Consider the following 23,785-nt stretch of genomic DNA (forward strand, 5'->3'; position numbering starts at 1 on the left):
CGTTCCCCGGAGGGAAATTTGTGTGGATGAGTCCCTCATCCACTTCAAGGGGAGACTGAAGTTCCGCCAGTACTTGCCCAGTAAAAGGGCAAGGTATGGCATTAAACTCTACAAGCTGTGCGAGAGTACCTCAGGGTACACTCACAGCTTTAGTGTTTACGAAGGGAAGGACATGCAGATCCAACCCCCAGAATGCCCACCTACTCTGGGGGTGAGTGGGAAAATTGTGTGGAATTTGATCCACCCACTGCTTGATAAAGGTTATCATCTGTACGTTGATAACTTTTATTCAAGCATCCCACTTTTCCAATCCCTCTCTTCCAGAGGTACCGCAGCTTGCGGTACGATCCGGAAGAACCAGAAGGGTCTTCCTGTGACGCTAATTGGGCAGCTGCTCCAAAAAGGTGAGAGCAGAGCCCAATGTAGCGACAACATGGTTGTAGTTAAGTTCAAGGACAAAAGGGATGTCCTTTTCTTGACCACAATTCATGGTCCCGGCACCACTGCAACCAATGTTCGAGGTACGTCAGCACAGGTTCGCAAACCGGACTGTGGCTTGGCGTACAACAAACATATGGGAGGAGTTGATCTTTCTGATCAAGTCCTCCAGCCCTATAATGCCATGCGGAAGGTTAAGGTGTGGTATAAAAAACTGGCTGTGCACATCGTGCAGATGGCACTATACAATGCTTTCGTGCTCTCACGATGTGCAGGCCAGACCAACACCTTCCTTCAGTTCCAGGAGGTAGTAATCAAGACCATGATTTTTGGAAGAGGAGAAGAAGAAGAAGCAGCAGCAGTTCCTACTACCTCTAGAACTGAAGGTTCCCGTGTGGTACCAGGGCAACATTTTCCTGGTGAGGTACCACAAACCACCGCACGAGGAAGAGCGCAGAAGAGGTGCCGGGTGTGCTATAAAAAAGGGCTGAGGCGGGAAACGAAGTATCAATGTGATACTGTCCCGATAAACCCGGACTTTGTATGAGTGACTGCTTCAAAGTCTATCATTCGTCCGGGTACTAGCCCACCTAAAATTCCTGAGGCACACGACAAAGACGGTGACGTGACGCGCACTACAAGACAAAGACTGTGACCTGACGCACTACACGACAAAGACAATGACCAGACACACTACACGACAATGACCAGACGCACTACACGACAAAGACTGACGTGACGTACACTACACGACAAAGACAATGACCAGACACACTACACGACAAAGACGGTGACCTGACGCACTACACGACAAAGACGGTGACGTGACGCACACTACACGACAAAGACGGTGACCAGACGCACTACACGACAAAGACGGTGACCAGACGCACTACACGACAAAGACTGACCTGACGCACTACACGACAAAGACGGTGACGTGACGCACACTACACGACAAAGACTGACCTGACGCACTACATGACAAAGACGGTGACGTGACGCACACTACACGACAAAGACAATGACCAGACACACTACACGACAAAGACGGTGACCTGACGCACTACACGACAAAGACGGTGACGTGACGCACACTACACGACAAAGACGGTGACCAGACGCACTACACGACAAAGACGGTGACCTGACGCACTACATGACAAAGACGGTGACGTGACGCACACTACACGACAAAGACGGTGACCTGACGCACAGTATACGACAAAAACGGTGACCTAACGCACACTACACGACAGTGACTTGACAAACCCTACACAACACAAATATAAAAATGACATACCATGTCCCTGAGAATACATCGCTCATTCCCTTTGGAGCCCTGCTGTGAGCCTATACAGTGGTTTTTCACCATATGTGAAGTATCGGCTTACTCAGGATAAAATGGACCCCAAAATTTGTTGGGAATTTTGTCCTGTTTCCCCTGTAAAAATTAAAAAATTGAGCCCAAAATAACATTTTTGTGCAAAAAAAAGTACTTTTTTGTTTTTTCGGCTCAATGTATGAAGCACATAAGGGTTATAAGTGCTCACTACCCATCTATATTTATGCCTTGGGGGGTCTAGTTTCCAAAATGGGGTCACATGTGGGGATTGTCCACTGTTTCGGCACATCAGGGGCTCTCCAAACACAACATGGTGCGTCTAACAATTTCATCTAATTTTCCTTTCAAAAGAAGGGAATTTTGTTTACTTACCGTAAATTCCTTTTCTTCTAGCTCCAATTGGGAGACCCAGACAATTGGGTGTATAGCTATTGCCTCTGGAGGCCACACAAAGTATTACACTTAAAAGTGTAAGGCCCCTCCCCTTCTGGCTATACACCCCCAGTGGGATCACTGGCTCACCAGTTTTAGTGCCAAAGCAAGAAGGAGGAAAGCCAATAACTGGTTTAAAGACCAATTCAATCCGAGGAAACATCGGAGAACTGAACCATACCACATGAACAACATGTGTACCCGAAAAAACAGAAAAACCCCGAAAAAACAGGGCGGGTGCTGGGTCTCCCAATTGGAGCTAGAAGAAAAGGAATTTACGGTAAGTAAACAAAATTCCCTTCTTCTTTGTCGCTCCATTGGGAGACCCAGACAATTGGGATGTCCAAAAGCAATCCCTGGGTGGGTAAAAGAATACCTCATGATAGGGCCGTCAAACGGCCCTCTCCTACAGGTGGCCAACCGCCGCCTGAATGACTTATCTACCTAGGCTGGCGTCTGCCGAAGCGTAGGTATGCATCTGATAATGCTTGGTAAAAGTAAGTAGACTCGACCAGGTGGGTGCCTGACACACCTGCTGAGCCGTAGCCTGGTGCCGTAATGCCCAGGATGCACCCACGGCTCTGGTAGAATGGGCCTTCGGCCTTGAGAGAACCAGAAGCCCAGTAGAACTGTAGGTTTCAAGAATTGGTTCCTCGAGCCCCCGAGCAAGGGTGGATCTGGAAGCTTGCGACTGTTTACGCCGACCAGCGACAAGGGCAAAGAGTGCATCCGGGTGGCGCAGGAGCGCCATGCGGGAAGTAGAACCTGAGTGCTCTCACCAGAACCAACAGATGCAAATCTTTCTGAAATTGATGGACTGGACGAGGACACAAAGAAGGTGAGGTGATATCCTGATTGATATGAAAATGGGATACCACCTTAGGGAGAAATTCCGGAACCGGACGCAGAACTACCCTGTCCTGGTGAAGGACCAGGAAGGGAGTTTGTATGAGAGCGTTGCTAGCTCGGAAACTCTCCTAAGAGACGAGACCGTTACTAGAAGGCCACTTCCCGTGAAAAACGGGAAGGGAGACATCCTTCAAAGGCTCGAAAGGCGGCATCTGGAGAGCAATTAGAACCTTGTTCAGATCTCAGGGCTCTAACGGCCGCTTGTACGGAGTGCTGAGAAGACAAACTCCCCGTAGGAACGTGCGTACCTGAGGAAGTCGTCGTTTCTGAAAAAATACAGATAGCGCTGAGACTTGTCCCTAAAGGGAACTGAGCGACAACCCATTTTCCTACCTAGATTGCAGGAAGGAAGGAAACATAGACGATGCAACCGGCCAGGGAGAAACACCCTGCGCCGAGCACCGAGATAAGAACATCTTCCACGTCCTGTGGTCAATCTTGGCGGACGTTGGTATGCTAGCCTGTCTCATGGTGGCAACCACGTCCTGAGGTAATCCTGACGACAGTAGGTTCCAGGACTCAATGCCACACCATCCGGTTGAGGGCCGTGAATTCAAATGGAAGAATGGCCCTTGAGACAGCCAGTCTGATTGGTCTGGTAGTGCCCCCGGTTAGCCTACCGTGAGGCACCACAGAACCGAGTACCACAACATCCTCGGCCAATTTGTAGCGACGAGGATGGCGCGGCCGCAGTCGGTCTTGATCTAGCGCAGTACTCTGGGCAACAATGCCAGAGGTGGCACCTAAGGTAGCTGGAACTGCGACCAATGCTGAACTAAGGCGTTTGCCGCCAGAGCTCGATGATTGTGAAACCGTGCCATGAAGCTGGCACATTGTTGTTGTGCCGTGACGCCATTAGATCGACGTCCGGCCTCTGTCAGCGGCGCCAGATCTCCTGAAACCCGTCCGGGTGAGGAGACCATACTCTTTCGGCCACACCTCAGCGACTTAGGAAGTCAGCTTCCTAGTTTCCACACTTGGGATGTGAATTGTGGATATGGTGGATGCCGTGTCTTCCACCCACATCAGAACCTGCCGGACTTCCTGGAAGGCTTGCCGGTTGCGCGTTCTTCCTTGGTGGTTGATGTATGCCACCGCTGTGGAGCTGTCCGACTGAAGTCGGATATGCTTGCTTTCCAGCCGCTGTTGGAAGGATTGTAGGGCAAGATACACTGCTCTGTGTTCAAGAACATTGATCTGAAGAGTGGACTCTTGCTGAGTCCACGTACCCTGAGCGCTGTAGTGGAGAAAAACTGCTCCCCACCCTGATAGACTCGCCTCTGTCGTAACTATCGCCCAGGACGGGGATAGGAAGGACCTTCTTTTTGACCAAGAGGTGAGAAGAAGCCACCACCGAAGAGATTCCTTGGCCGCCTGAGAAAGAACGACGACTCTGTTGAGGAACGTCGACTCCTCGTCCCATTGGCGGAGAATGTCCCATTGTAGTGGACGCAGTAAAACTGCGCGAAAGGAACTGCCTCCATTGCTACCATCTTACGTAGGAAGTGCATGAGGCGTCTCAATGTGTGCGACTGGTTCTTAAAGAAGAGCTTGCAGCCCGTAGTGAATGCTGTTTGTCTAGCGGCAGCTTCACTATCGCTGAGAGAGTAAGAAACTCTATGCCTAGATATGTTATCGATAGGGTCGGGGTCGGATCTGACTTTAAAAAGTTGATGATCCACCCAAAACTCTAGAGAGTCTCCAGCGCAACGTTCGGGCAGTGTTGGCATGTTTCCTAAGAGAGTGCCTTGACAAGTAGATCGTCTAAATACGGGACCACAGAGTGACCCTGAGAGTGCAGGACTGTGACTACTGCTGCCCTGACCTTGGCGAAGACCAGTTGGACTGTCGCTAGCCGGACGGTAGAGCTACGAACAGAGGGTGTTCGTCTCCTATAACGAAGCGTAGAAACGCTAGTGCTCTGGATCAATCGGCACGTGTGGATAAGCATCCTTGATGCCTAATGATGCTAGGAAATATCCTTGGGACCTTGAGGCGATGACATGGCGGAGGGATTCCATCCGGAACCGCCTGGTGTCCACGAGCTTGCTGAGCATTTTTAGATCCAGAACGGGACGGAACGGCCCGTTGTTATAGGTACCGCAAAGAATTTGGGGTAAAAACCGTGACCTTGTTCCTGAAGAGGAACGGGGGTCATCACTCTTTCTGCCTGTAGAGTGCACCCTGTTTGCAGAAGAGCAGCGGCCCGGCCGGGAGGTGGAGAAATTCTGAAGAATCGAGTTGGAGGACGAGAAGTGAGCTCTATCCTGTACCCGTGAGACAGAATGTCTCACACTCAATGGTCATTGACCTATGGCCGCTAAATATCGCCAAGGCGGGAGAGCCTGCTACCGACCGAGGCCGCAAGTCATGAGGAAGCCGCCTTGGAAGCGGGTTTTCAGACTGTCGCTTTTTTGGGCGAGACTGAGCCCGCTAAGAATCTTAGCTCCTCTGATCCTTTTGAGTCCACATTGGACGAGGAAAAATGGGACCTGCCCGAGCCTCGAAAAGGCCGAAAACCCCGACTGCCTCTTGCTCTGTTGGGGTTTGTTGTGTCCGGGCTGAGGAAAGGATGAATCCTTACCCCTGGACTGTTTGATGGTTACATCCAACGCTCACCAAACAGTCGGTCAGCAGAAAAAGGCAACTGGTTAGGCAACCTTTTTTGGAAGCAGACCAGGCTCTGCTTAAAAACACGGAGTAGCGGAGGCTACCGCCGCACGGTTCGCAGAGTCCAGGACAACCTGAATCGCGTAAGAAACAAATGCAGACATTTGAGAGGTTAAGGATGCCACCTGCGGCACAGATGTACGTGTAACCGTGTCAATCTGTGTAAGACAAGCTGAAATAGCTTGGAGTGCCCCAAGGGAGAGAATGTCGGAGCCAACGGTGCGCCGACAGCCTCATAGATGGCTTTCGACCAGAAATCCATCTGTCTGTCAGTGGTATCTTTGAGTTTGCAGTTCCATCTCCCACTGCAACTATGGATCTAGTTACAAGCCTGGAGATTGGAGGATGCCGCTCGGGACATTGGGTCCAGTCCTTGACCAAGTCAGGGGACAGGGATAACGTGTATCCTAAGCCGTTTGGAGAAGCGCATATCTGGATAAGCGTGGTGTTCCTGGACTGCCTCTCTGAAGGCAGAGTGGTCCAGAAAAATACGTGAAGCTGACTCCTCCACTGGAGGAGCTGTGAGAAATAACCCACATTCTATAGATGGACGCTATAAGATTATTTACTATGGCGTCACAATCAGGTGTATCCAGATTGAGAGCGGTCTCAGGATCAAAATCCTGAGCCGCTACTTCCGCCTCATTACACAGCGAGTCCTTCTGTTAGGACCCTGATGAAACCGAGGCCGCTCATAGCGAGCCCACTTAGGCTGTCTGGGACTGACGTCCGTGCAGAGCCGTGACTCTGGGATGCGTGTGACATTCCCGGAGCTGTTAGTTATTCACACTGAGGGGGGCCATGGATCAATGATTCAACAGTGCCCATATTGTGAGAGACATGTCCGGACTGCTAGGCTTCTAGTATCATAGCCATAGTCTCAGAAAAACTGTCAGTAAATACTGCAGACACCGTCCTCATCCCCTGGCCATTAGTGCATACAATGGGAGTCTATGTACCTGCCGGCCGTATAGCCGTACATGCTGTACCAGCTGTATAGAAAAACATGTGGTTCTGCACCTTTGTTTTACACAGAGAATATGCTGATAACTCCTCCGCATAATCCAGGAGGGTATATACAACGTGCGACCAAACAGTGCAATGTATATAGTACAAGCATATCTATAAGTGCACTTCTGCACTAGTGGGGTTAGCACCACAGGTGCTGCTTAACGCCTGTTACAGCGATTGTGTGACTATCAGAATGCCAGGGTCTTCCACACTTGTCTCTGTATCGTACAGAAACTGACACTAATGGCTGCCGGTGTCCTTGTAGAGAAGGAAGCCGTGGGCGTGCCTGAGAAAGTGCGGGAATCCGGATTCACAGTGCACACAGTGAGAGGGGTGGAGTATGCAAAACATACTCCAGCTCTCAGCTCTGCTCTATGCAGCGTCACGCCCCTACCCTGACTGTCAGGGCTGTGGGCGGTAACGAAGGGAGACTAGGCCCAGAAGCCGGGGACTCGAGTTAACAGCGCGGCCGCCGTAAAAGCGCGGGCCGCGCTGAAGTCCCCGGCGCACCACAAGTGCCAGCCGCGCCGCAGTTCCAGCGGCCGGCGCGACCGATTCATAGAAGTGGCCAGCGTCCCGCCCCTCTCCTGACTGGCAGGTCTGGGGGCGGGAACGAACGGAAGCAGGCCGCAAAAGCCGGGGACTCTAGTTATCAGCGCGGCCGCCGTAAAAGCGCGGGCCGCGCTGAAGTCCCCGGCGCACCACAAGTGCCAGCCGCGCCGCTGCCAGCGGCCGGCGCGACCGATTCCTGGAAGTGGCCAGCGTCCCGCCCCTCTCCTGACTGGCAGGTCTGGGGGCGGGAACGAACGGAAGCAGGCCGCAAAAGCCGGGGACTCTATTATCAGCGCGGCCGCCGTAAAAGCGCAGGCCGCGCTGAAGTCCCCGGCGCACTACAAGTGCCAGCCGCGCCGCAGTCCCAGCGGCCGGCGCGACCAATTCCCATAAGTGAGCCTGCTTCAGCAAAGCTGAATGAGGCCATGGCACAGGCGCCGCAGCGCTGATGTCCCCCGGCGCACTACAACACCCAGCATGCTGCGGTGTGAGCGCCAAATGCACGGGGACACAGAGTACCTTGAGGAAGCAGGGCCATGTCCCTGATGTACTCCGCTCCATCCAGCATCTTCTCCAGGGGCTGTAGATGGAGCACGGTCTCAGTGCCTGGAGACCGGTAAATCCCACTTCACCCAGAGCCCTGTAAAAAGGGATGGGGAAGGAATCAGCATGTGGGCTCCTGCCGCCGTACCCGCAATGGGTACCTCAACCTTACAAACACCTCCGACATACAGTGGGGTGAGAAGGGAGCATGCTGGGGACACTATATGTGTCCTCTTTTCTTCCATCCGACATAGTCAGCAGCTGCTGCTGACTAAAAAGTGGAGCTATGCGTGGATGTGTTGCCTCCTTCGCACAAAGCACAAAACTGGTGAGCCAGTGATCCCACTGGGGGTGTATAGCCAGAAGGGGAGGGGCCTTACACTTTTAAGTGTAATACTTTGTGTGGCCTCCAGAGGCAATAGCTATACACCCAATTGTCTGGGTCTCCCAATGGAGCGACAAAGAAAGTCAAATGACGCACCTTCCCTTCGGAGCCCTGCCATACGCCCAAAGAGTGGTTTTCCGCCACATATGATGTATTGGCTTACTCAGGACAAAATTCCCAACAAATTTTGGGGTCCATTTTATCCTGTTTCCCCTGTAAAAATTAAAAAATTGAGCCCAAAATAACATTTTTGTGCAAAAAAAAGTACTTTTTTGTTTTTTCGGCTCAATGTATGAAGCACATAAGGGTTATAAGTGCTCACTACCCATCTATATTTATGCCTTGGGGGGTCTAGTTTCCAAAATGGGGTCACATGTGGGGATTGTCCACTGTTTCGGCACATCAGGGGCTCTCCAAACACAACATGGTGCGTCTAACAATTTCATCTAATTTTCCGTTCAAAAAGTCATATGACGCACCTTCCCTTCGGAGCCCTGTCATGCGCCCAAAGAGTGGTTTTCTGCCACATATGAGGTATCTGTGTGCTCGGAAGAAATTGCACAACAAATGTCAGGGTCCATTTCATCCTCCTCCCATTGGGAAAATGCAATATTTGAGTCTAAATTTGCATTTTTGTAGCAAAAACTAAAATGTTCATTTTTTCCTTTCACATTGCTTTAGTTCCTGTGAAGCACCTGAAGGGTTAATGACCTTATGGAATGTGGTTTTGAGTAGCCTGAGGGGTGCCATTTTTGGAATGGTGTCACTTTTGGGTGTTTTCTTTCATGTAGGCCCCTCAAAATCAAATCAAATGTGATGTGGTCCCTAAAAAAAGTGGCTTTGTAAATTTTGTTGTAAAAATGAGAAATTTCTCATAAACTTTGAACCCCTATAACTTCCTTATGAAATTTTTTTTTTTTCCCAAAATTGTTCTGATGTAAAGTAGACATGTGGGAAATGTTATTTATTAATTATTTTGTGTCATATGTCTCGTTGGTTTCAGAGCATAAAAATTAAAAGTTTGAAAATTACAAAATTTTCAAAATTTTCGCGAAATTTCCGTTTTTTTCACAAAGAAACGAAAAAAATAACGGCCTAAATTTACCACTAACATGAAGCCCAATATGTCACGAGAAAACAATCTCAGAATCACCAGGATCCATTGAAGCGTTCCAGAGTTATAACCTCATAAAGTGACACTGGTCAAAATTGCAAAAAATGGCCTGGTCTTTAGGGTCAAAATAGGCTTGGGGCTGAAGGGGTTAAAGGGAACCAGTCATCAGAAATTTAGCTTTAAACCTAAAAGTTCCCCCCTCTGCAGCTCCTGGGCTGCATTCTAGCAAGGTTCCTGTACTTTTTGTGCCCCCTTTGAAACCAAATAAACACTTTATAAAGTTGTACCTTTTTGCCTGTAATTCTTGTAAGTTATCCATGGGGGCGGGCTCTCTTGCGTCCATTGCTGTCCCTCCTGCAGATTGACGGCGTCCCCCATTGCTCCATTTCATATCTCAGGACGCCGCTCACTGCACCCGAGGTCCCGTGCACGCGAGGACCGCTGGTGACGTGGTCGCAGGCACGAGATTATGGGCAGCGCTGTGATTGCAACGCAAGTGACCGTCCATAATCTCGTGACCGCGATCTCCCCTCTGCCTCCAGCGTTCTGCGCAAGCGCTGGAAGATGACCCGATGTCCCTCCTTCCCATCCTGCCCTGCAGCAGGAAATAGATGGGAGGAGGGGAGAAGCACAGCACACCTTACAAAAAAAAAAAAATATATATGTTTAGTGCTTTTCACTTTTCAGAAGACAATATGTGTCTTTGTTTGATTTTACATGTTTTTTTTTTTTTTTACTGTGTTCGTCGCTCAGATCCTCTCCGCGTCTCCTCGTATCCTGTGGTGGCCTGCTCCGCTCCTCCCATCTATTTCCTGCTGCAGGGCAGGATGGGAAGGAGGGACGTCGGGTCATCTTCCAGCGCTTGCGCAGAACGCTGGAGGCAGAGGGGAGATCGCGGTCACGAGATTATGGGCAGGCACTTGCGATGCAATCACAGCGCCGCCCATAATCTCGTGCATGCAACCACGTCACCAGCGGTCCTCGCGTGCACGGGACCTCGGGCGCAGTGGGCGGCGTCCTGAGATATGAAATGGAGCAATGGGGGACGGCGTCAATCTGCAGGAGGGACAGCAAGGGACGCAAGAGAGCCCGCCCCCATGGATAATTAACCAGAATTTACAGACAAAAAGGTACAACTTTATAAAGTGTTTATTTGGTTTCAAAGGGGGCACAAAAAGTACAGGAACCTTGCTAGAATGCAGCCCAGGAGCTGCAGAGGGGGAAACTTAGGTTTAAAGCCAAATTTCTGATGACAGGTTCTCTTTAATATCGCAAACCTATCAGGGTCAGTAAGACATTATGGCCATTTTTCTGCACATCGGTGAAATCCAGTAGGACAGTTTTCGTGTTTAACACAAATAGACGAGGCAGCCCTTCAGGTCTGGAATAGTCTGTGTATACAAGCCTGGAACTTACTTTGTATGACACTGATGTGAGCAGATGTGCAATATTTTGGACCACGCCATGATTAAATAAAATGGTCTGATGATCTGGTGCCTGCAACAAACAAAAGCGGCATTCAGCCAACACAACGCAGTGTAACATATTACAGCTTTCAATGACAATGACAAATGTGGAATAAAAACATTACTTTGCAGCAGTGAGCGAAGATCTGGCAGATGTATTCCTGCGAGTGCAAAGATCTGCTGAGCAACATCATGAGGTGTGGGATTACAGTAGCGTCCTAAGAGAGGGGGATACAATGGGAACATGCACCGGTGATTAGCAGAAGAACACTGCTTTACATAGCAGGACAATAGAGCAATGACCAGCCGTAGTTTGTATGGCTGCAGCAATCAGGCATTGTCAAGGCCTTTTATTTTATTTTTTTACCTATTGGCCTAGTTCTAAAATTACTACCAATGCATGAAAGCCATCGATCAGATCAGCACAGGTACATGACGTAACATACCTAAAAGTCAAGATGTTGCTGCAGCTCAGTCCTGTTTACTTGAATAAATTAAATGGAGTCTCGTCACCAGGTTTTGGCTATGTAATCTAAGAGCAGTGTGATGGAGGGGCAGAGAGCCTGATCCCAGTGATGGGTCCCTTACTAGATTGTGTTGCGGTTTAAAAAAAAATAAATAAATAAATAAAATAAATAAAATAGTGTTTTAATCAGCAGGAGATAATCAATGAAGGACAAGTGTATTCTGTGTAACCCCACCCTCACCACTGATTAGCAGCTTTCTCAGAATGTAGGGCATACATAGTGTACACAGAACGCTGGCAATGTGATGTGGGCAGAATTACACAGGATTCAGCATTCTGAGCGCTGCTACATCTGCAGTAGAGAAAATAGTGATTCAGTCATAACTGCTGCATCCAGTAAACTAAGTGACATCACTGGAATCAGGGTCTCTGACTCTAAATCCTTGTGCTGTCAGATTACATAGCAAAAACCTGCTCACAGATTCAATTTAACCCCTTCACGACCGGCCGATTTTTCGCTTTCCGTTTTTTTTTTCCACCTTTTTCTGAGAGACGTAACTTTTTTATTTTTCAGTCAATATGGTCATGTGAGGGCTCATTTTTTGGGGAACAAGCTGTACTTTTAAATGAAACCATCAGTTTTACCATATAGTGTACTGGAAAATGGCAAAAAAATTCCAAATGCAGAAAAATTGCAAAAAAAGTGTGATAGCACTATTGTTTTTGAGATATTTTATTCACTATATGGTAAAACTGATGTGTGGGTGTGATGCCTCAGTGCGAGTTCGTAGACACCAAACCTGTATAGGTTTACATTTATATAAGGGGTAAGAAAAAAAAAAAAATTCGGAAGTTTGTCCGAAAAAAGTGGCGCACGTTTTTACGCCATATTCCGTGACCCGTAGCGTTCTCATTTTTCGGGATCTATGGCTCAGTGACGGCTTATTTTTGGCGTCTTGAGCTGACATTAACGGTACTATTTTTGCGCAGATGCTAAGTTTTGATTGCCTCTTATTGCATTTTGCGCAAAAGTTGTGGCGACAAAAAAAACAAACTTCGTTTTGGCGTTTGGAATTTTTTTGCCGCTACGCCGTATACTGATCAGAGTAATTTGATAGATCGGGAGTTTCTGAACGCGACGATACCAAATGTGTATATTTTTTATTTTTTTTAACCCTTCAATTTTCAATGGGGCGAATGTCGGGGTGATTTGAACTTTTAGGTTATTTTGTTTTTTTTTTTTAACTTTTTTTTATTTTACTAGTCCCTCTAGGGGGCTATTGCGATCAGCAGTCCGATCGCGCTGCACTATCAGCTGATCACAGCAGATACGCTCACTTTTTGCATTACATTGTTTTTGTAGTTAAATTATCAGGTTCTTAAAAGGAAACGCTAATATACAAATATTTTTTCCAAGACCTAGATGCATCTAAAATTAAAACACTGGCTTACTCTCATTCTGGCACTGGCTCCAGAAGTGATTGGTGGCAGCAGTCAGGTGACTTAAAAGGCGGATCATCACAGAAATCTCTTATGATGTATTCTATTCGCCTGATGGCTGCAGCTCTCCTCTGACTTTAGAACAGAGCAGGCATCACTTTTGGAGCTGGCACAGAGCTCCGGTGTGGTCTGCGTTGATTCTTCAGGTGCACTGGAAGGTGTATATGCAGCAATTTATATTTTAAAGCATGTAAATCTTGGAATTTTTTTTTTTTTTTTTTTAATATCAGACCATCTTTTCAAAAGACCCATAAACACATTAGATGAAAGTCAGCGGAACAGCCAATCATCTGTTATGTATGCATGTCTCCTGAGATTAAAGGGGTTGTCCACTATTTTTACATTGATTGCCTATCCTTAAGGGCACTTTACACGCTGCAATATTGGTACCGAGATCGCTAGCGAGCGTACCCGCCCCAGTCAGTTGTGCATCACGGGCAAATCGCTGCCCGTGGCGCACAACCTCGCTTACCCCCATCACACGGATTTGCCTTCCCTGCGACGTCGCTCTGGCCGGCGATCCGCCTCCTTTCTAAGGGGGCGTTTCGTGCAGCGTCACAGCGATGTCACACGGCAGGCGTCCAATAGAAGCGAAGATGAGCGGAACGTAACATTTCACCCAACTCTTTCCTTCCTCATTGCCAGTGAACGAAGGTAAGATGTTCGTCGCTCCTGTGGTGTCTCCCACACAGCGATGTCTGATACCGCAGGAACGACGAACAACCTCGCTACGTACGAGACAACGATTTTTGGTAAATGAACAACCTCTCATACACCAACAATTTTTGTCTCTTTTGCGATCGTTTAAGGTCGCTCGTACGTGTCACACGCTGCGGTGTCCCTAACGACGCCAGATGTGCGTCACAAACACCGTGACCCCAAAAATATATCGTTAGCGATGTCGCAGCGTGTAAATGGCCCTTTAGGATAGGTCGTCAATCTCTGATTGGCAGGGGTGTTGGACGCCGGCCAATCAGCTGTTCTCAGTCCTGGCGGCTGCAGCAGGCAGCCAGAAATGCTCAGTTCGGAGCTGCTCCATCTTGTGATAGTGGCTGCAGCCACTGCACATCCACCTCCTATTGATCTGAATGTGAGGATGTGCTGTACCTGGCCATGGCCTCTATCAGAAGATGGAACAGCTCCAGAACGAAGCATTTCCGGCTGTGCCTGATTATTGTAACTTAGATTAGGTGGCAAAAATCTAGTGACAGATTCTCTGGGAGCAGCATAATGTGGAGACAGAGAACCTGATTCCATCTTTGTGTCACTAAGGCTGCTTTCACACCTCCGGTTTCTGCAATGCGGCACTTTGCAGGAAAATCGCAACCGTTTTTTTTTGCTGCCGGTTGCGTTTTTTCTGCATAGACTTTAATTAGTGCCGCATTGTGCCGCATGGGCTCCCGTTCGGTCCGTTTTTTGCCGCATGCGGAAGATTTAACCGATGCGGCGGCCGGATGGAACGTTGCCTGGCACGTTTTTTCGTGCGGCAAAAAAAAAACAAAAAAAACGCATCGCGCCGCATTCGGCCGATGCGGCAAATTTTTCAATGCATGCCTATGGCGGCCGGATGCGGCGCAATGCGGCAATCGCCGCATGCGGTTTTTGCCACTGCGCATGCTCAGTAGCATGCCGCAAGCAGCAAAAACCGGACTGGCCGCAAAGGAAAAACTTATGCAAAGGATGCGGTGTGTTCACCGCATCCGTTGCATAGCTTGCACAGCCGGATTGAGCCGCAGAGCTCAAGCCGGATGTGTGAAAGCAGCCTTACTGGGCTGCTTAGTGTAGTTTTTACAAAATCACTGATTAACCCTAGAACGCATACCTGGGGCCTCGCAGGCCTCCTAGGTTGCTTTTTTTTCTATGGTAGATTTCTATGGTTGAGCATTCTAGGGTTAATCAGCAGTAGATTATCATTAGGAGGACTACTTGGCATGCTGCCAGCTAGTCCAAAATATTCATGAGCTTTTTCTAGATCTGCAGCAGAGAAAACATTGATTTTTATCAAAATGACAGCAAACAGCTTAGCAAGTGACACATTGCTAGAATCAGGAACTCTGTCTCTACATTATGCTGCTGCCAGGTGGGGGAGCAAAAACCTGGTAACAGATTACCTTTAACCCCTTAACAACCGCGGGCCGTAAAATTACGTCCTAGCGGTCATAACGTTACTGCCTGCGGTCTGCCGGCGGCAGCATGCTGCGATCGGCGCACATCTCAGCTGATTTTCACAGCGGAGATGTGTGCCTGCTAGGCACGAGCAGAATAGTTATCTGCTCGTGCCGTTTAACCCCTTAAATGGCGCTGTCAATATGTGACAGCGCCATTATAAGCGCGATCGCGGTAAACTTTTACTTACCGCCCGATACCGGAAGTCACGTGACGCGAACACGTGACTTACGGTAGTTGTCATGGTAGCACAGGATCATGTGATGACTCCTGTACTATACATGAATTGCTTTCACTTTCGCTGTGCCCGCGGCACAGTGAAAAAGAAGAAGGGAATTTTGTTACTTACCGTAAATTCCTTTTCTTCTAGCTCCTATTGGGAGACCCAGACGATTGGGTGTATAGTACTGCCTCCGGAGGCCACACAAAGCATTACACTAAAAAGTGTAAGGCCCCTCCCCTTCTGGCTATACACCCCCAGTGGGATCACTGGCTCACCAGTTTTAGTGCAAAAGCAAGAAGGAGGAAAGCCAATAACTGGTTTAAAACAAATTCACTCCGAAGTAACATCGGAGAACTGAAAACCATTCAACATGAACAACATGTGTACCCGAAAAACAACCAAAAATCCCGAAGGACAACAGGGCGGGTGCTGGGTCTCCCAATAGGAGCTAGAAGAAAAGGAATTTACGGTAAGTAACAAAATTCCCTTCTTCGGCGCTCCATTGGGAGACCCAGACGATTGGGACGTCCAAAAGCTGTCCCTGGGTGGGTAAAGAAATACCTCATGTTAGAGCTGTAAAACAGCCCTTCCCTACAAGGAGGCAACCGCCGCCTGCAGGACTCTTCTACCTAAGCTGGCATCCGCCTAAGCGTAGGTATGCACCTGACAATGCTTGGTGAAAGTGTGCAGACTCGACCAGGTAGCTGCCTGGCACACCTGCTGAGCCGTAGCCTGGTGCCGTAATGCCTAGGGCGCACCCACGGCTCTGGTAAAATGGGCTTTCAGCCCTGATGGAACCGGAAGCCCAGCAGAACAGTAGGCTTCAAGAATTGGTTCCTTGATCCATCGAGCCAGGGTGGATTTGGAAGCCTGCGACTCTTTACGCTGATTAGCGACAAGCACAGAAAGTGCATCCGAGCGGCGCAGAGGCGCCGTGCGGGAAATGTAGATTCTGAGTGCTCTCACCAGATCCAACAAATGCAAATCCATTTCATATCGATGAAATGGATGAGGCAAAAGGAAGGTAAGGAGATATCCTGATTAAGATGAAAGGGGGATACCACCTTAGGGAGAACTCCGGAATCGGGCGCAGCACTGCCTTGCCTTGGTGAAACACCAGGAAGGAAGCTTTTGGATGACAGCGCTGCTAGCTCGGACCCTCTCCTAAGAGACGTGACCGCTACCAGAAAGGCCTCTTTCTGGGAAAGTCGAGAGAGTGAAACATCTCTCAGAGGCTCGAAGGGCGGCTTCTGGAGAGCAATTAGTACCCTGTTCAGATCCCATGGGACCAACGGCCGTTTGTACAGAGGGAATATGTGACAAACCTCCTGCAGGAACGTGTGTACCTGAGGAAGTGGTGCTAGGCGCTTCTGAAGAATACAGATAGCGCTGAGACTTATCCTTTGAGGGAGCCGAGTGACAACCTTTTTCCAAACCAGAATGCAGGAAGGAAGGAAAAGTAGGGAATGCAAATGGGCAGGGAGACACTCCCTGAGCAGAGCATTAAGAGAAGAATATCCTCCACATCCTGTGGTAGATCTTGGCAGACGTCGGTTTTCTAGTCTGTCTCATGGTGGCAATGACGTCCTGAGATAATCCTGAAGACGCTAGGATTCAGGACTCAAAGGCCATACCGTCAGGTTCAGGGCCGTAGAATTCAGATGGAAAAAACGGCCCTTGGGACAGTAAGTCTGGCCGGGCTGGTAGTGCCCACGGTTGGCAGACCGTGAGATGCCACAGATCCGGGGACTACGACCTCCTCGGCCAGTCTGTGGTGATGAGGATGGCGCGGCGGCAAACGGACCTGATGTTGCGTAGCCCTCTGGGCAGCAGTGTCAGAGGGGGAAACACATAGGTAGCTGGAACTGCGACCAAACCTGAACTAAGGCGTCTGCCGCCAGAGCTCTTTGATCGTGATACCGCGCCATGAAAATCGGAACCTTGTTGTTGTGCCGAGACGCTATTAGGTCGACGTTCAGCATCCCCCAGCGTTGACAGATTTCCTGAAAACCGTCCGGGTGAAGATACCCTTCCCCTGCGTCCATACCCTGGCAACTGAGGAAGTCTGCTTCCCAGTTTTCTGCGCCCGGGATGTGAACTGCGGATATGGTGGATGCTCTGTCTTCCACCCCCATCAGACTCCGCCGGACTTCCTGGGAGGCTTGCCGACTGCGTGTTCCGCCTTGGTGGTAGATGTATGCCACCGCTGTGGAGTTGTCCGACTGAATTCGGATGTGTGTGCTTTCCAGCCACGGCTGGAAGGCTTGCAGGGCAAGATACACTGCCCAGATTTCCAGCACATTGATTTGAAGGATGGACTCCTCTGAAGAGAGTCCTTGACCGTCTGAGAAGGGGGACGTTCCTTCTAGGGACGTCGACTTCCCATCCCATTGGCAAAGAATGCCACATTGGAGTGGACGCAGATGAAACTGCGCGAAAGTGACTGCCTCTGCATGAGTCGTGTTAAGGGGTGTGACTGGCCATGAAGGAGAGACTGCACCCCCGTCTGTAGTGAACGTGTCCAGCGGAAGCTTCACTATCGCTGAGGGAGCGTGACACTCCATGCCCAGATATGTCAGCGATTGGGTCGGTGTCAGATTTAACCTTGAGAAGATGATGATCCACCCGAAACTCTGGAGAGTCTCCAGCGCTACGCTCAGGCTGTGTTGGCATGCCTCTTGAGAGGGTGCCTTGACCAGTCGACCGTCCAAGGAAGGATCACCGAGTGACCCTGAGAGTGCAGGACTGCTCCCACTGCTGCCCTGAACTTGGTGAAAACCCGTAGGGCTGTCGCCAGACCGAAGGGCAGGGTTACGAACTGAAGATGCTCGTCTTCAATAACGAAACGTAGCAAACGTTGGTGCTCTGGAGCAATCGGCACGTGGAGATAAGCATCCTGTGTCTATTGATGCTAGGAAATCTCCTTGAGACATTGAGGCAATGACGGAGCGGAGGGATGCCATCCGGAACCGCCTGGCCTTCACGTGCTTGTTGAGCAGTTTTAGGTCCCCCACAATCAGATTGGAGGAAAAACCGTGTCTTGTTCCTGAAGAGGAACAGGAATTACCACTCCTTCTGCCTGCAGAAGAGCATCGGCTCGGTGGGTAGGTGGGGAAGTTCTGAAGAATCGAGCCGGAGGCCGAGAACAGAACTCTATCCTGTACACGTGAGACACAATGTCTCTCACCCACCGGTCTGTGACCTGTGGCAGCTAAATGTCGCCAAGGCGAGAGAGTCTGCCACCAACCGCGGATGCGGAGAGAGAGAGCTTAAAGTCATGAGGAGACCGCCTAGGAAGCGGTTCCTCTGGCTGCCTTCCTTGGGCGTGATTGAGCCCGTCTGGAATCTGAGCCCCTCTGAGCCTTTTGAGCCCTTTTGGACTAGGACAATTTGGACCTGCCCGAGCCTGGGAAGGACCGAAACCTCGACTGTCTCTCTCGGACAGCATTAATAGGGTAAGTCGCAATGCAGACATTGCGAGGATAAGGACGCTACCTGCGGCACAGATGTACCTGTGCTCAAGACCAGCTGCGCAAGACCAGCTGACAAAGCTTAGAGTGCCCATACGGCTGCGAATGCCGGAGCAACCGACACGCCGATAGCTTCATAGACAGATTTCAACCAGAGGTCCATCTGTCTGTCAATGGCATCTTTAAGTGAAGTCCCATCTCCACTGCAACTATGGATCTAGCCGCAAGCCTGGAGATTGGGGGATCCACCTTTGGACCCTGGGTCCAGCGCCTGACGACGTCAGGGGGAAAAGGATAACATGTATCCTTAATACATTTGGAGAAACGCTTATCTGGTAAGCGTGGTGATTCTGCACTGCTTCTCTGAAGTCAGCGTGGCCAGAAAAGTACTCAATGTACGCTTGAGATACTGAAATGGGATTTCTCCTGCTGGGAAGCTGACTCCTCCACTGAAGGAGCTGGGGGAGAGATATCCAACATGCCATTGCTGGACGCTATAAGATCAGTCACCATGGCGTCACCATCCGGTGTATCCGGATTGAGAGCGGTGTCAGGATCAAAGTCCTGATCAGCTACGTCTGCCTCATCATACAGAGAGTCCTCTGCTGTGACCCTGACTAGTGATGAGGCCGAGTGCCGCTCCCAGCGAGCTCGCTTAGGCTGTCTGGGACTGTCGTCCGTGTCAGAGCCTTCGCCCTGGAATGCCTGGGACCCCCCCGGAGCACTGATTTTGTTCCAAATGAGGGTGGCCAGGGAGCAATGATCAAGATTGCCCATGGCCTGTCTGGACTGCAAGTCACTATCCCATGACAATCTATCAGCCGAAACTGCAACACCGTCCCTGTCCATGGACAGGGTTCACAGGTGGTTCCTTTGGCCACCTCTAGTAGAGACCCCGGCTGACCAAGTGCTACAGGGGAGCATTGCACACAACGGGGGTCAGTGGAACCTGCCGGTGGAACAGTATCACATGCAGTAAAAGCAGCATAGAAAGCCTGTGTTGCTTTTTTGCTGCTGTAGTCTAGCCATCTAGGAGCATATAGCCAAGAATAGCGACCGTACAGTGCAATGTATAGCATACAAGCATAAAGTACAAATGAGCACTTCAGCACATGCAATATGAGCAGCTTAGAAAGCCTGTGCCTTGGCACCCTTGCTTTTTTGCTGCTGTAGACTAGCCATCTAGGAGAATATCGCCAAGAATAGCGACCGTACAGTGCAATGTATAGCATACAAGCATAAGTACAAATGAACACTTCAGCACATGCAAGACAAGCAGCCTAGAAAAACTGTGCCTTAGCACCTTTGCTTTTTTGCTGCTGTAGTCTAGCCATTCTAGGAGAATATAGCCAAGAATAGCGACCGTACAGTGCAATGTATAGCATACAAGCATAAGTACAAATGAACACTTCAGCACATGCAATACAAGCAGCATAGAAAGCCTGTGCTTTAGCACCCTTGCTTTTTTGCTGCTGTTGTCTCGCCATCTAAGAGGGCATATAGCCAAAAATAGCGACCTACAGTGCAGTGTATGACTGGCTGCCAGCTCGGACTGCAGGAATGGCTGCCAGCGTCCTTCTCCAGCTCGTGTGACGAGGGGCGGGCCGTGGGCGTGCCCCAGGCAAGAGCGGGAAACCGGCGTCCCACTGTGTCCAGTGAAGGGGGCTGGAGAATGCAAAGCAGACTCCAGCCCTCGGCGCTGACTTTCTGTACAGCGTCCCGCCTCTCCCCTGACTGGCAGGGCTGGGGGCGGGAACGAAACGAAAACTAGGCCGCAAAGCCGGGGACTCGAGTAATAAGCGCGGCCGTCCTATGTGCACGGCCAGCGCGGAGTCCCCGGCGCACCACAAGTCCCAGCCGCGCCACAGTGTAAAAACACCTAGCAGCGGCCCGGCGCGGCAGTTCCCAATACATAAATTCACACAGCAAAGCTGCCGTGAATAATAGCACGAGCGCTCCGCGCTGTTGTCCCCGGCGCACTAGCACTCCCAGCAATGCTGGTGTGTGTGTGCGCGATGTGTACGGGGACACAGAGTACCTTAATGTAGCAGGGCCCTGTCCCTGACGATACTCAGCTCCATATCCAGCAGGTTCTCTGGGTCTGTGGATGGAGCCCGGTCTCAGTGCCTGGAGACCGGTAAGATCCCACTTCACCCAGAGCCCTGAGGGGGGATGGGGAAGGAAAACAGCATGTGGGCTCCAGCCTCCGTACCCGCAATGGGTACCTCAACCTTAACAAACACCCGACAAAAGTGGGGTGAGAAGGGAGCATGCTGGGGGCCCCATATGGGCCCACTTTTCTTCCATCCGACATAGTCAGCAGCTGCTGCTGACTAAAAACAGTGGAGCTATGCGTGGATGTCTGACCTCCTTCGCACAAAGCAGAAAACTGGTGAGCCAGTGATCCCACTGGGGGTGTATAGCCAGAAGGGGAGGGGCCTTACACTTTTTAGTGTAATGCTTTGTGTGGCCTCCGGAGGCAGTACTATACACCCAATCGTCTGGGTCTCCCAATGGAGCGCCGAAGAAAACCTGTTTACAGCCTGATCTCTTATGATCAGTTTGGACACCTGCTTAAAATCCTCTAAAAAGGGAGTTAGTCACCAGCAAGATGCATTTGAACTATGCCTACAGTTTTGCAGGAAACCTAGAGACTGTATAACAACCATACCAGCACTATAGCTGTTACTGGCACAGTGCCTGAGAAAATAACTTACCTGGTATACAATTGAGGAGGCTTCAGTGCACCCTTGGTGTGACCAAGACTTCTGTGCTCCATTACACCTCCTTATGTACACATTGGGGGCCTCCACAGAGTGAGCACCATCTGAATGCTGCCGGATGTGTTCACTACAGTAATAAACCCAGAAATCTAGCAAGTGGCAACAGAAGGAAGACCGGGAGGAGAATGCGCCTGGCAGCATTCAGATGGCGCGCGCTCTGTGAAACCAACTCTGACAATCAGAAGCTGGGTGTTAGGGTGGGAGCCCCAATATGCAAAGGAGGCATAACAATGCACCAAACTCTCGGCTACACAAAGGGTGCACCAAAGCCCCCTCATTAGCATACAAATAAGTTATTTTCTTATGCGGTAACAAATACAGCGCTAGTGTGGTTGTTATAGGAGCCAAGTCCTCTACAACCCTGCATAGCCCATTTAAAATGCATTTTAGGGGTGACGGACGGCCTTTAAATAATATGTCTGTGTTTCCACTACTATTTCGTTCTAGAACATGGCTTAGTTGGGCTTGTAGAAGCAGTGGTAGGACAAGGTATCTGGTTATCAGGAGGCTATTCCGATATTTTTTCCTGTAAGAATTTATTTTAATGAATAGTGTTTGTGGTGCTGTAACCGAAGGCCGAGAACACAGGGGCACTAGGGCATCTAAAAATAAAAGTGGCCACATGTGCATGTCATGATAGATCATGTAACTGCACATAATTTAGACCCCATCTCCATATTGGAAAGGTTTATACGCCATTTGTATTACATGGCAATACATTTTCAGCAACCATTTTTTTGCCATCTCAAAAACAAAAAAGAAAAAAAATTTTTTTTTTTTTTTTTTAAAACATTCCTGCTTAATCTTCGAGATACTGTATTTTTCAGATTATAAGACGCACTTTTCCTCCCCAAAATTTTTTTGGAGGAAAATGAGGGGTCTGTCTTGAAATCCCAATGTAGCTTACCGGGGCGGTTACAGAAGGCAAAGACAATGCTACACGGTGGGCGGCGCTGCACTGTGCTGGTGCTGTGCGGCGCAGCTCTGCGCTGTGCAGGGGGCGGTGATGCACGGTCAAGAAGTCGGCAGTAAGGGCTTCAAATAATGGTGTCCGGAGTCCGCATGTGCACAGATTGAGTTCTCGGCTCAAGCTCTCATCTGCGCACACGCCGCCTCCGGCCGGGATTTCTTTGAGGAGGTCGGCGGTGCGGGCTTCAGACTGGCCCGTGCCTCAACACCCACTGCACAGAGCAGCCAAGGCACACAGCAGTCCCGGCAAAAAACAGCTCCACACGAAGCCGTACCGCAGCATCTGCCACCCCCCTCCCCCTTCCTACGCAGTCTGCAGCATCGCTGTACTCCAGCACCGCCTCTGCCCCCTGTGACCCACGCTCAACCACTGCTGTCCCCTTCCTGGTGAGACACCATCGGATTATAAAACAGACCCCATATATTTTTTTACCTTTTCTCTCTAAATTTGGGGTGCGTCTTATAAAATACGGTAACTCTATAAAAATAAATTGGCACGCTCACGTTTCTTACGGACACATTTTGACATCTGATTTCTACAAGGCCATTACCGCCATGCTCATACTGTGTTGGATACAAGGCAAGCGCTTACTGTGTACAATAGTTCCACTGGAGTGACCTGGCTGGTGAATATTGTACGGAGACATCGCAAACAAGCTTCAATGAATCGGATGTCAGCTGACAGTAACCCTAAAAAACGAAGAGCATTGGGTTGGTCAGAATAAGAACTGCCTGGTAGATAGGTACAATACAGAAGCCGAGGAGGGGGGTAGGGGGGGGGGGGGTAGGGGAGTGTCACCACTACCTTGTAGAAGGGCCGGGATTATATGGCAGTCTAGCAGGGATTTCACGTTGTTTTCTGTGCCCATAGACAAGCTGCCCAGGACCACCGCACATTCTGTCTTCAATTCTACACTTGACGTCTCTTGCTGGAGTAAATATAATAATCTGTCAAAGAAGACAATAATGTTAGATTGCAAAATACAGACTTCAATAAGTCAAGAAATTAAGTCTTTATTTCCAGTTTTGGAAAAAACAAAACCTACACCTACACACGCTCTGTGCTTTACTCACCCTCCCTGGGTCCAGCATGAAATCTCCGCTGCTGCCCCAGGTGTCTGTTATTGTCTGCAGCGTTGATGCCACTTCATCAGTACTGTAACCAATCAGTGAGCTCAGCGCCGTCAACTAGGGCAGAGCTGCTGAGCTCAACTAATTTACCCAAATGTAGACATTTAAACATGACCAGATGGTATTTTTTTTTTCTATTATGTCCTGATACGTACATTATTTTTTCTCATGACTTTATATGCTCTTTTCAACATTGATATCACAAATACTAA

General features: G+C 49.6%; 1 protein-coding gene across 2 annotated transcripts in view; it reads right to left on the reverse strand.

Moving 5' to 3' along the window:
- The window catches only part of ARMC8 (armadillo repeat containing 8), a 218,410-nt gene that overhangs the window by 145,400 nt on the left and 49,225 nt on the right, over positions 1-23,785 (reverse strand). For both annotated transcript variants that reach the window (XM_075317585.1, XM_075317584.1), the window contains exons 4-7: positions 23,248-23,390; positions 23,035-23,132; positions 10,991-11,083; positions 10,816-10,896 (exon numbers count right to left, since the gene is read on the reverse strand). In XM_075317585.1, coding sequence (XP_075173700.1) covers positions 10,816-10,896; positions 10,991-11,083; positions 23,035-23,132; positions 23,248-23,390 — 415 coding nt within the window. The remainder of the gene's footprint in view (positions 1-10,815; positions 10,897-10,990; positions 11,084-23,034; positions 23,133-23,247; positions 23,391-23,785) is intronic.

The sequence above is a fragment of the Anomaloglossus baeobatrachus genome, chromosome 7 (assembly GCF_048569485.1).
Source record: "Anomaloglossus baeobatrachus isolate aAnoBae1 chromosome 7, aAnoBae1.hap1, whole genome shotgun sequence".
Taxonomy (NCBI): Eukaryota; Metazoa; Chordata; class Amphibia; order Anura; family Aromobatidae; genus Anomaloglossus; species Anomaloglossus baeobatrachus.